The sequence below is a fragment of the Brachypodium distachyon genome, chromosome 3, assembly GCF_000005505.3.
Source record: "Brachypodium distachyon strain Bd21 chromosome 3, Brachypodium_distachyon_v3.0, whole genome shotgun sequence".
Lineage (NCBI taxonomy): Eukaryota > Viridiplantae > Streptophyta > Magnoliopsida > Poales > Poaceae > Brachypodium > Brachypodium distachyon.
This window is the reverse complement of record NC_016133.3, coordinates 50,898,136-50,908,877: the sequence shown is the minus strand read 5'-3', so window position 1 is coordinate 50,908,877 and position 10,742 is coordinate 50,898,136. Positions and strand designations below refer to the sequence as shown.

At 48.8% G+C, this 10,742-nt stretch overlaps 2 protein-coding genes across 2 annotated transcripts; one reads left to right on the top strand and one right to left on the bottom strand.

The window, feature by feature from the left end:
* Positions 1–2,411: 2,411 nt before the first annotated feature.
* Positions 2,412–4,049, bottom strand: LOC100826150 (putative plant UBX domain-containing protein 14). The gene has a single exon (XM_003572704.2). It carries the CDS (start codon positions 4,047–4,049, stop codon positions 2,511–2,513), a length of 1,539 nt encoding a protein of 512 aa, XP_003572752.1. The 3' UTR covers positions 2,412–2,510.
* A 1,630-nt stretch (positions 4,050–5,679) lies between these two features.
* Positions 5,680–8,607, top strand: LOC106866531. The gene is made up of 3 exons (XM_014900967.2): positions 5,680–6,587; positions 7,071–7,154; positions 8,410–8,607. Exons 1-3 carry the CDS (start codon positions 5,924–5,926, stop codon positions 8,436–8,438), a joined length of 777 nt encoding a protein of 258 aa, XP_014756453.1. The 5' UTR covers positions 5,680–5,923; the 3' UTR covers positions 8,439–8,607.
* The last annotated feature ends 2,135 nt before the right edge of the window (positions 8,608–10,742 follow it).

The following is a 10,742-nucleotide window of genomic DNA, read 5'->3' as shown; positions in this document are numbered from 1 at the left end:
CCCTATGCATGTGGTATCGTTGGATTGACACGGAGATGCCTGATTGGGCGGTGGAAGAGATTAACACAAGGTCACGAAGTGCATGGCAGCGTTTCCACGCGGAGGAGCGTGCGGCAAAAGCTGCAGCCCAGGAGAAAGAGGAGCAAGAGAGAGAGCTCAAAGAGCATAGGGAGGAACAACGTCGTTACTTTGATGAAGCACTGAGGAAAAACAGGAAGAAAGTGCTTCGCATGCAAGAGGAGGAACGAAGGCGCAAGGATGCTCGTGAGGTAGAAAGGGAGAGGCAAAGAGAAAAGGCCGCCGTGACAAAGGCTGCAGAAGAACGTGGCGATACGAGCAGAAAATGGCCTAAGTGGACTCAGTAGTGCTTGTACTGTGTTTCAATTGTATTTTCTATCTTTAATTCTGTCCAATTGCGGTATTATCGATGTATGTTAATTTAGTCGTGCCTTGGTTCCGTAACCAGCACATTATCGATGTATATTAATTTATCCAAATTGTCAAGTCTTTCAGTTCAAAAAACCCGCAAGGAATCGACACCAAAATTGTCTAGCACATTATCGATGTATGTTAATTTATTCAAGTTGTCAAGTCTTTTAGTTTAAAAAACCGCAAGAATTCGAGAGAAAAATTGGGCCTCGGCCGTGTATGCATTGACATGCAACCAACTAGCTTTGGCGAAGCTGATTAGCCTAATTACTTCCAATCGGCTTCAGCGAAACCAACTGCATCCAGTCGGCCTGAGCGAAACCAACTGGGCTTCAGTCGACCAAGGTCGACTGCCTCTTGCGGGGGCCCCGCTCTGCGCCGCCTGCCTCCAGTCGGCCTGGCCTAGGCCGATTGGGCCCATTCGGCCTGGGCAAGGCCGAGGCCATATTATTTTTGAAATTTTTGAAAAACGCCTATTATTTTCAAAAATGATTAAAAAATGTATTATTAAAAAAAATAGCGTGGGAATGAGAGTGCAACACACATCTCCCAGCACGCAAATCTAGAACCAATGGTCTCACCTCAAGACCTCTGGTTTGTTAGATTTTTAGAAATACATGTACAAAAATAGGGGTGTGTCTAAATGCGCTTGTAGCTGAGGGCTTCTTTGATTCTGACTTTCAAAGAAACTTTAAAAGATTTTCAGAGGATTTTAATACTCTGAAAAAATTCTATGTGGATTGTTTTGATTCAAAGAATTGCAAACCAAGAATTTTTCTGTAGGATTTACTTGCACTATATTCCATAAAAATATTGCATCCACTCCAACCTCTTGGTAAGAAATCTACGTTTTTCATGTGTACAATTAAGCATCATTTGAATCATTTAGTATTAAAGATGGCAATCCCATTTTGATCATGTAATTTTCCTATGCCTAAATTCTTAATCTAAGAGGCGTTAAGGGACCGCTGAGTACTATGCCAATCCCAACCTTGCCAAAAAATTGGTGCGCGGGGCTTCTAGCCATCGCTTGGATGGACGCCAACAATTTGGCCAGCCCAACTCACAGCCCGAGATTTTTTGTTGTTTTTTGGCCAACTCCTGGTGAGTCGAGGGCGCTGAAATCCTCCGCCAACAATTTGTGGCAACCAAATTCTCTGTCGAGATTTCATCTCTCTCTCCCTCATTTATCCTCTGTCCCCTCCCATTTCCTCCTCGAGATGCCAAAACTCAAATGAGATTGAGGGATAACCCAGTTCCAAAGAATTGGTCCATACTTCACTGGAGAGGCGAAGATGCAGAAATCGACAAGGCGACCGTAGGTCGGAGTTGAAGAAGAAATTGAAATTCCAGCGATACAGTCGGACGGAAGTACATAACTCTATGTTTATTGAGGCGTATTGCTCCCGATGGTGTAGAGATGTTCCTGATGGTCTGCTCTAATTGGGTTGAGTTGTTCACCTAAGGTCACGCAGAGCAGAGTATGACTCTGTTCTCCAAATCTGCTGGATCGAAGCTTTTCTTCCCTTCATTTCCAGCATATACTACCTTGCTGCTGTCACTTCCATCGATTTTTCAGAACCACCGACTACTTTTTCTTGCGAGAAAGAACCACCGATTACTACCTACTAGTAGTAGATATCTACTGTACTAGGAAAACAATCATGATCCACGCACAAATCACCGTATAACATCTAAATACTAAAAAATTATTTTTTTAAGCGGAACATAAGGTCACGTAAAATGGTTGATAAGACTGTCTTATCTTAAACATTCCATGTCAATTAGAAAAAACAACAAAACATGTTGTACAATGAGTTATCTCTTAGTGTTCCATCTTAGAATTAATGTTTAGATGAATAAAATTAACTAAATAAATGCTAAGAAAAAGTGAAATCTAGTAGAATGTTAAATTTGACTTATCTTTACCTTATCATTTTTGTGAAGAGATCATCTCTTAAATAAAAAAAGGCTTGTGCTTTTTATTCATTTCTCTCTTTCACATCAGATTTTATCCTATGTGGCATCGCTAAGAGAAGGCTGCGTCACCCCATTGTACATGCCCTAAGTACATGACCAAATCACTGAGTAATATTCTTTCGAAAGGCACAAGTATCCATAACAACCGTGACTGTATCGCGATTCAGCTTCAAATCTTCAAACGAGGCATCGTCGTTGCGCAGCTCCACAAAGGTTCGCCCGGCAGCAAACCTCATGATACGGAAGGCCTGCTCTGTCCCCTTCTGCTCATGATCAACTGATCTGCAGTAGGCGAAGAGCGCCGAAACTCTCCGCTTACTCCCAAACTCCTTGGTGACCGTATTACCACTAGGGAACCGTACCCTCAGTTTGCAGACCGTCTCTCCTTCCATAGGCTGCTCGTCCTCGGCCATCGCCGCGGGCGCCTCATTCTTGGGCACCGGTGCCGGTTCTTGTGCACTAGGGAGTACAGGGTTCTTAGGCACTATTGCTGGTTCCTGCGCCACGGTGGGTTCAGGCGTTGCGGCTCTCTTGACGATCTTTTTGGGTCTGGACAGCATGCCGGGCTTGGACTCCGTGTACTTGCCAATGCTGGTGAGGAAATCGCCGGGGTCTTGGACGAGGCCGCACCACTTGTCCAGCAGCTGCCCGGTGATGGGGTCCAGGACGAGCACGGCAGGGAGCTGATCGTCGTCGAGCCTGTAGAAGCAACACACCTTGCCGCCCTCCGTGCTCTGCTTCTCCATCAGCGAGAAGACAAAGTTGTCCTTGATCACCTGGACAACCACCTCGTTGGACCACAGGTCCCTGTTATGGAGGTGCGACGTGAACACGCCGGGAGACTGGACGTTGACAAGCAGCCACCGGTCGGTTCTCGCCGCTTGTATCTTCGCCTCATGGAAGCTCCCCTTGAACATGATCTTGTGCGGAGGTTGGAACAGGTCGTCCAACGTCTTGGTGTTGTCGGCCCGCTGTCGTGGCAGATGGCCCGGCCCCTCCAACGCATCCAGGTGGTCTGTCTCAGCCGCCTGTAAGTAGGAATCGTCGTCGTCTTGCTCGTCGTTGCTGTCTTCCTCGGCCTCCGTGTCGTAGCCGTACGACGAGTCGTCATATCCATCTTCCTGATCCGATGTCTCCATGCCGTCATCAGCCCCGTGAGCTTCGTCTTCCGCCCCCGCGCCGCGGTGAGTTCCAACGTCTTCGGCACGCTCCATCACTTGTTCCTCTCCCTTGTTGGCGACCCGGACGTTGGCTTTTATTCCAGATTCAGACATAGATGCTTCTTGCATCTCCACATCCACCGGTTGAACCGTCGGTGGCTTCCTCTCCACGGCCCATATGGATGGGGCCGTGTAGGCGTTACTGGAACCAGCGGCTTGGCTGACGTTGTACAACGTCTCGGACCGTGCGGGGATGGGAGCGCGCACCCCGTCGGCATCGGCGCCGGCGAGGCCTCCTTGGATGGGATCGGACTCGCGCGGTACGACCGGGTCGGCGGCGGCGGGGCCGGTGGAGAAGTAGAGGTTGATGGCGTCGTCGAGGCGCCAGCCGCAGGACGACAGGTGGCTCACGGCGACAGAATCGGAGCCGCACGACGTGATCTCCATGAAGGACTCGACGATGCCGGCGCCCTGATCCATCTTCGACGTCTCGGATGATCACGCGCAGATGACTCGCTTAGGGCTCTCTAGGTTGTTTTCCGAAGGTCGCTTAGGGATCTGTACAGGCCGCCGGCGGCCGCCGGCTGTTTATATTGGCTCCCGCGAGGCCGTGACTGCGTCTCGAGTTCGAGTCCGAGAGGAGTTAAGCCTGGGCCGATTCTTTTTTTCAGAGAGGGCCTGGGCCGATTCTTAAAGTGATGGACAGGTTCAGATAGGCCGGCCTCTTTGAAGGGAACTGCTTGCGCCGGTGGGCCCTCGACCGAAGCAGGCCTGGCCTGCAGGGGGGCTAACCCGCGCGTCGGGAAGATTTGCCGATTGTTTAGATCGCAATACACATGGAAAATTGCCGCTAGCTTGGCGGGTGCTGGCCCAACCGTCCACTTTGAGCGCAAGAATTCTTCGAGCTGTCTACTTTGCTAGCTTGGGACAGCGGCGATCTCATATTTGGCGGGCTGTAATCGAGGGACGGGATGTTTTGAAGCTGGACATTGCCAGGCATATTGGAGATGGTAAAACGAGTATGATGGCTGGATACCACGTGATGAGAGGCGTCTTCCATATATGCCTGCAAGGTCTGACTCGCCGGTGAAGGTATCGGAGTTGATTAATCCTACCGTGCATGAATGGGACATCAATTTAGTACGGAGGCTATTTCTGCCGATGGATGCGCAGGCTATTCTCGCGATCCCGCTGAGCACGATGAATTATGGTGATTTTTGGGCATGGCATTTCGAGAAATCTGGGATATTTAGTTTCCGTTCTTGTTATCGTTTGCTGGTATCGATGAAGAAAGTCCGTGAGGACTGGCTTGAGAAACGGCCATCATCGAGTTCACTGAAATCTGAGAGATCTTGGACCTAGTTGTGGAAGATCAAAGTGCCTTCTAAAGTGCGTGTATTTGCTTGGAGATTAGCACAGAGTTTGATTCCCACGGGTGATGTCCTTAAGCAGCGCCATATGGCGGACACGACAGTGTGTGCAATCTGTCGGGCGACTAATGATTCCTGGAGGCATTCTTTACTGGACTGTACAACGGCGAAGTGCGTTTGGGCCTTGGCGGATGATCAGCTAGTTTGAGCATATGTGTGTTTCCTCTTGCCCTGACGCCCGGGAGTGGTTGTTTCATCTTATTGACACGACGTCTCATGCAGAATTCATGCAAATCCTATTGACCCTTTGGGCGATCTTGTAACAGCCCGAGAGCAACCCTTTTCCTTTTAAGCCTTTTTGAACTGTTTTGTAATTTAATTGTTGTCATCATGTTATCATGCTCATGTCATCATCTTCATTTTTGCCATGTCATTAGCATCATGTCGCATGAAATAATTATTCGTTTGCACGAAATGTCACTTCTTTTGTGTTGTCGTGTGCTTGCCTTTTTCGTGTGTTTGCTAAAGCCTAAAATTATTTTTGTAGAAGACCTAATTTGGTTTGACAAAATAAATCCGGGTTTAATTAGACCTCCCACTTGTCTCTTATTTTTATTGGGAAAACTAATCTTCAAAAATCTGTATTTTTGTTTGAGACTTTTGTTGGCCCAAAAGCCCATTAAGTCAAACCCTAACTTTTGCTTTGCCTATAAAAAGCTAGCCCCTTCCTTTCTTTTCTTTTTTCCTTACTTTCTTCCCAAGCTGCGCCGCCAGCCTTCTTCTCCCCTTCATCTTCTTACTCCCGCGCGCCTCCTCTCCACCGAGCGCCTCCTCGCGCCCTTCTCCCTCTGCGCCGGAGCCGCCTCCTCCCGCGTCCACCTCGCCGGCCGCTCCGCCCTCTGCTTCCCCGAGCGCCGCCCGGCCGCGCCTCTCCCTCTCCCGTGGCCTCCTCGCCTCGTCTACCCAAGCTCGCCCTCGCTCCCCATGCCGCCAAGCTCCTCCGGCCGCCTCCACCGCGCACGACGCCGCGCCTGCCCGTGTCTCTCCACCACACCGACGCCGCCTCCATCTCCCCGTCGCCAGCGCGCCTCTTCCTCCCGCGCGCCCGGCGCCTCCCCTTGCTCCTGGCCGCCTCTCCCCGTCGCCCGCAACCACCGCGCACCTCTTCTCCACCCTCTGTTACTCCGCCGGTGCTGCCTCCCTGCTCGTCAAGCTCCTCTGCGCCGCGCCGCCCAACTCCCGTGGCCACGCCTCCGCGACCTCCTGCCCGAGCTCGCCGCCGCCGTGCCCTCTGCCGCCAGCGCCAGCGCTCGTCCGCTAGCCCCGCTCGGCCCATCTCCAAGCCCAGGAAGCAGGCCCGTGCCTCTTTTGTGTCCTTTTCTGTTTTTTCTAAAAATTGGTTACCTGACGTGTGGACCCCACTGCTTCTGTATTGTGCATGTGTGCTGCTGTTCGCTTGTCGTTGCTCCGCGTCGAGCCGCCTTGCTACTGCACTTCGTCGACGCCCGCGAAGACCACATCGCTTTGAAGACGAAGCCGTACAACTACTTCGCCCACGAGGACTACATCGTCTACGACGACTACGTGTATGACTACCTCGTCTATGTCGGCTACTTCGTCTACATCGCGACGTCGCGACGAGTTCAAGGTATAGTGAGCGACTGTCCCGTGAACCGACCGTTCTTCGGCGTAGACTCGTAGGTTGCGATCGATGATATGCATGTGTTGTATGAAATGCCGTGTATGTATCGATATCATCGATAGTTGCGGGTACCTTGTTGTCGTTGGCGTGTGCAGCCCCGACCTAGTCGGATCTTTGTGTTATTCTTGTCAAATCATGTGTTGCACCTATCCATGTCATTCTCATGCATGATGATACAACTATAATGTTGAGTGTAGTTAATCCATTAACTATATTCCTTGCATATGGAGTTGTATAGATGTTATGTGTAGTATTTTCGGACTCCATTTAACTTGGTATTATATATCGGGTTTACTTTCAGAATCCTTAATATGTCATGCATCATCCCTATGTCACGCGTCATTCTTTGATTGCGCATATTAATTACCATGTGTATCTTGTATGCTTATACCTTCTTTCCATGTGGTGTATTTGCTTCTTCCTCGTTAGTCTTCGGTTCCTACGTCGTCGACGACTACGTTTGTGTTCTTCTTCCGGGATTCTTGCTCAATTCCGGGCAATTCAGTACTCCAGGCAAGCAGCCATTCCTTGACCATGTTGATTCTACCTATTGCTTCTCCCTCAATCTTGCATTAAGTTACGATCTCAATCTTGTCACGATGCCTTTAGGATTGCATAGCTTATTAGTCAGCTCCATTTATTGCCATATGTCTTGTTACTTGTCCCAATACCATGTCACCTGTTTGCTTGTTGCCCTAGTTCTTGGTCACTAGATGTCATCCTTAGTTGCGAGTCTAGTGTCCTTATATCTGGGTTCCACAATTGCTACATCCACATGCTACTTCCTGTATTTAAATTGCAATTATTAAACTGTGATATGATATTAAACTGTAACAAGGCAACGATGGGAGGCCGTGTTCTAACGCACTGGTGATTTGTTCCATTTGCGCCGACCTAAGGACCGAGTTCTCGTTTTCGCCGATCCAAGACACTTCGCGCTAACCGTCACGTGGGGTTTATGGGGACCCCCATCGGCTTAGTACTAGTTTCGCAGCTTATTCAGGGGCCACATAGTTCGGGCATTCCATTTGGCATATCGCATATACATTGGTGTTGTGTTTGGAGATTTGTTGGTACTTTGCATACATATAGGATTGCGGCACTAGTCTGGAGTGGTCATTCTGCGGACACTGAACCACTACCAGCTGTCCTCGCAACTCTTGAGTCCGTACGACGCTTCGGCCGGGCTCTCGTTTCGGATTAGACTCAGTTGGGTGACTCCCTGAATAAGATGTGGTTCTAAGAAACGTCGTGTCGTTCAATCCTGTCAGCACTCATTTTGGTGTGCCACAAGGCCGGCATCAAGGGTTGGTCGAACGTGGCGGGTAAATTTGTGCACCCCTGCAGGGATAAATCTTTCGGAAAGCCGTGTCCGTGGTTATGGACGACTTGGTTGGTCATTACTTGATCATAGAGAACTAAACCAACTTAATCTCAACAACTTGACTAGTAATTAGAGATTATTCATGGATATGCTCAAAACTGCTTAAGTGTGAGTGTCCTTTGGATTGCTTCCTCACAGGGTGTTGAGGGGGTGATATGAGGATTGTGTTGTTTGGTGTTTAGTAAATAGGTTAATCACCTCACTTAGTAGACGTTTCTCATCCTCTACTTATACGTTGTTATTAGAGTGTCTCTCCAGATATTGTTGCTGATGCATAACCCCACCTTACCCCTCCTTTGAGACTTGATGCATACTAGCATAGATCTCCCCGTAAGTCTTGCGAGTACTTTGTACTCAGTTGCTTTGCAACGTTGTTTTCTTCAGAGGTTCCAGCAGAACAGGTGAGCCGCTAGCTTCTTCGTGGAGCACGACGTTGAGTTCAATGTTTAGCCAAGAGATCCAGATCAGGGTTCTGAGACTTGTGGCGGGTTTCCTTCCAGTTTCTAGCCTCTTCAGGCCATACTGTATTCTTGTCCGTACTCGGACATAATTCGACTTCCACTGATGTAATGTTGGGACATGTGTCCTCTCTTTGTAAATATTTGTTATTCTGCTCCTTGTATGAGCTTTGTAATTACTCTCTTCTGTAAAGTTTTGGTAATGATATTCATGTTACAAAATCCTGCGATGAGCATATTAATGCGTGTATGTATTGAGGTTTTTATCGTAGGTTAAGAACCTGAGGCTTGAATTATGCAAAGGTTAGCAATTTGGGGCTAAATTGTATAATTCCGGTCCCAGGGTCTTACAGATCTGGTCGGCGAGACGGAAGGCAATTCACGAGTCTATTTTTCAGAGTCCCATGACTACTCACGGCTTTGTTCAGAAGCTTTTTTCGGAGCTTTAGATCACTCAGTCTAGTACACCAGCTCAGGCTAGGGCTGGACCGCCCCCTACGACACTCCACTGGCTCTCCCCGCTGGCGGGTATGTACAAGATCAACGTTGATGGAGGTGTTGCCAAGAACCAGAACAAAGGGGCGGCGGCGGCGGTTTGCCATGACGAGTTGGGCCGCTACCAGGGGTCGTCAGCTCATGTCTACCCCGGGATAACTGATCCGCCAACGTTGGAAGCACTTGCATGCTGCGAAGCCCTGGCCTTGGCCAAGGATTTAAATATCCAACGGGTTCAGGTTGCTTCTGATGCCCAAGCCGTCATAAAGGGTCTCCTCGAAGGTAATCGGTGCAGCTATAGTACTATTTTATGGGAGATTGCTGTCCGGAGTAGAGAATTTTTAGATGTCACCTTTGTTCATGAGGGTAGATCTTCGATCTTGGATGCTCATAGTCTTGTTAAGGGCTCCTTGTCTTTGTCGCACGGCCGTTTCATCTGGGTCACTCAGCCATGAAACAATGCTTGTATTCCTTTGTTGATTGATTAATAAAGTCCGTGTGTTTTCGCTCAAAAAAAATGAAAAAATTCCGGTTTCTCAAAAAAATAAATGGAAAATTGCCCTTGCCGATTGGCTGCCCCCTGATTATGCTGTTTACCATGAAAAAAAAACGTGATGACCTGCAAACGGCGTACACGGAAGCCAAGTGCTTAGCGCTGCGTATATTGCGGTTGGAAGGCGCACATCAGTTGTCATTGTATTCTTCTCCTAGTATGATTTTCCATGATTAGTTTCCAACTTCTAGTTCTACAGAGATAACGATCGACTTGCCAATTAGAAACGTTCACGTGTCCAAGTTTCCTCCCTCCCTCTGTTGTTTTCTCTTCTGCAAAGGAACGGGATCCTGCATCAGCGAGTGCTATTAACTGGCCGAATGATGCCCAACAGAACTGTGGGCTCTGTAATCACTGGGCGTTCATCCAGGAGCACGACGTCCCTCTCCCGGCCAGTTACACACGCACAGCTCATTGCAACTACGCAAAGTTTAATGGCATCAACCGGCAAACACATAAATTGGACAGGAGCAGCATGCGGCAACCAGTTACGAATCGGTAGAGAACACGCTGCGGACCTGCGGTCCGTCGTCGTACGCATTAGGGCGAACTGTTACGCCACTCGCCTTATAAATCACGACACGCTCCACTTTAAATGAAGAGTACGGTTATCACTTGAACATTTCATCATGGAAGCAGCTAGCAGGTAAGAGACGATGCCACTGGTATGTTTGAGGAACCACTGTGCGCTTGCAGTATCCTCCAGCACTTTTTTTCATTTCTTTTGCCGAAAAAGGCGTATCCGGCCTCCAGTACTGTGCACAAGTCTACCCAGAAGATGCCAAAGTGTGGACTTGTAGTGCTGAATGTTTCGTCTCTTCGACCTCTTCCACCACTGAAGTCCTACTGTCTACGTTTGACCAGAAAATTTGACATCCATAGGTAACCTAGGGCCCAAAGCTACTCAAGTCTGAATTCAGAGAACCGAATCAGCCATTTAATTCCCAATACACCAATGTTGTTTCTCAGCTGCACTATTGAGCCCCACGGACTCTGTCGACTGTACAATTACTGAAGATCCAGTAAATACAAGTGGCCACAGGGAAACCAGGGGAAAATTAAGGACACGTTTGCTTCGTTTCCACAGGGTCATCAACCTATCATCACACTTAGTTTCCCGGTTCGTTTCACTCGACAGGAGCATAAATTCACACTCGATCGTGAACAAGGACCCCAGCTGGTCTCGTCTCGCCTACCTTCCCACACGGCTC

Coding starts and splice junctions, on each gene's coding strand:
- LOC106866531 (XM_014900967.2), top strand. CDS start 5,924: ATGCCGCCAAGCTCCTCCGGCCGCCTCCACCGCGCACGACGCCGCGCC. Junction 6,588..7,070: donor GACGTCGCGACGAGTTCAAG/GTATAGTGAGCG, acceptor CTTCCTCGTTAG/TCTTCGGTTCCTACGTCGTC. Junction 7,155..8,409: donor CGGGCAATTCAGTACTCCAG/GCAAGCAGCCAT, acceptor TGTTTTCTTCAG/AGGTTCCAGCAGAACAGGTG.
- LOC100826150 (XM_003572704.2), bottom strand. CDS start 4,049: ATGGATCAGGGCGCCGGCATCGTCGAGTCCTTCATGGAGATCACGTCG.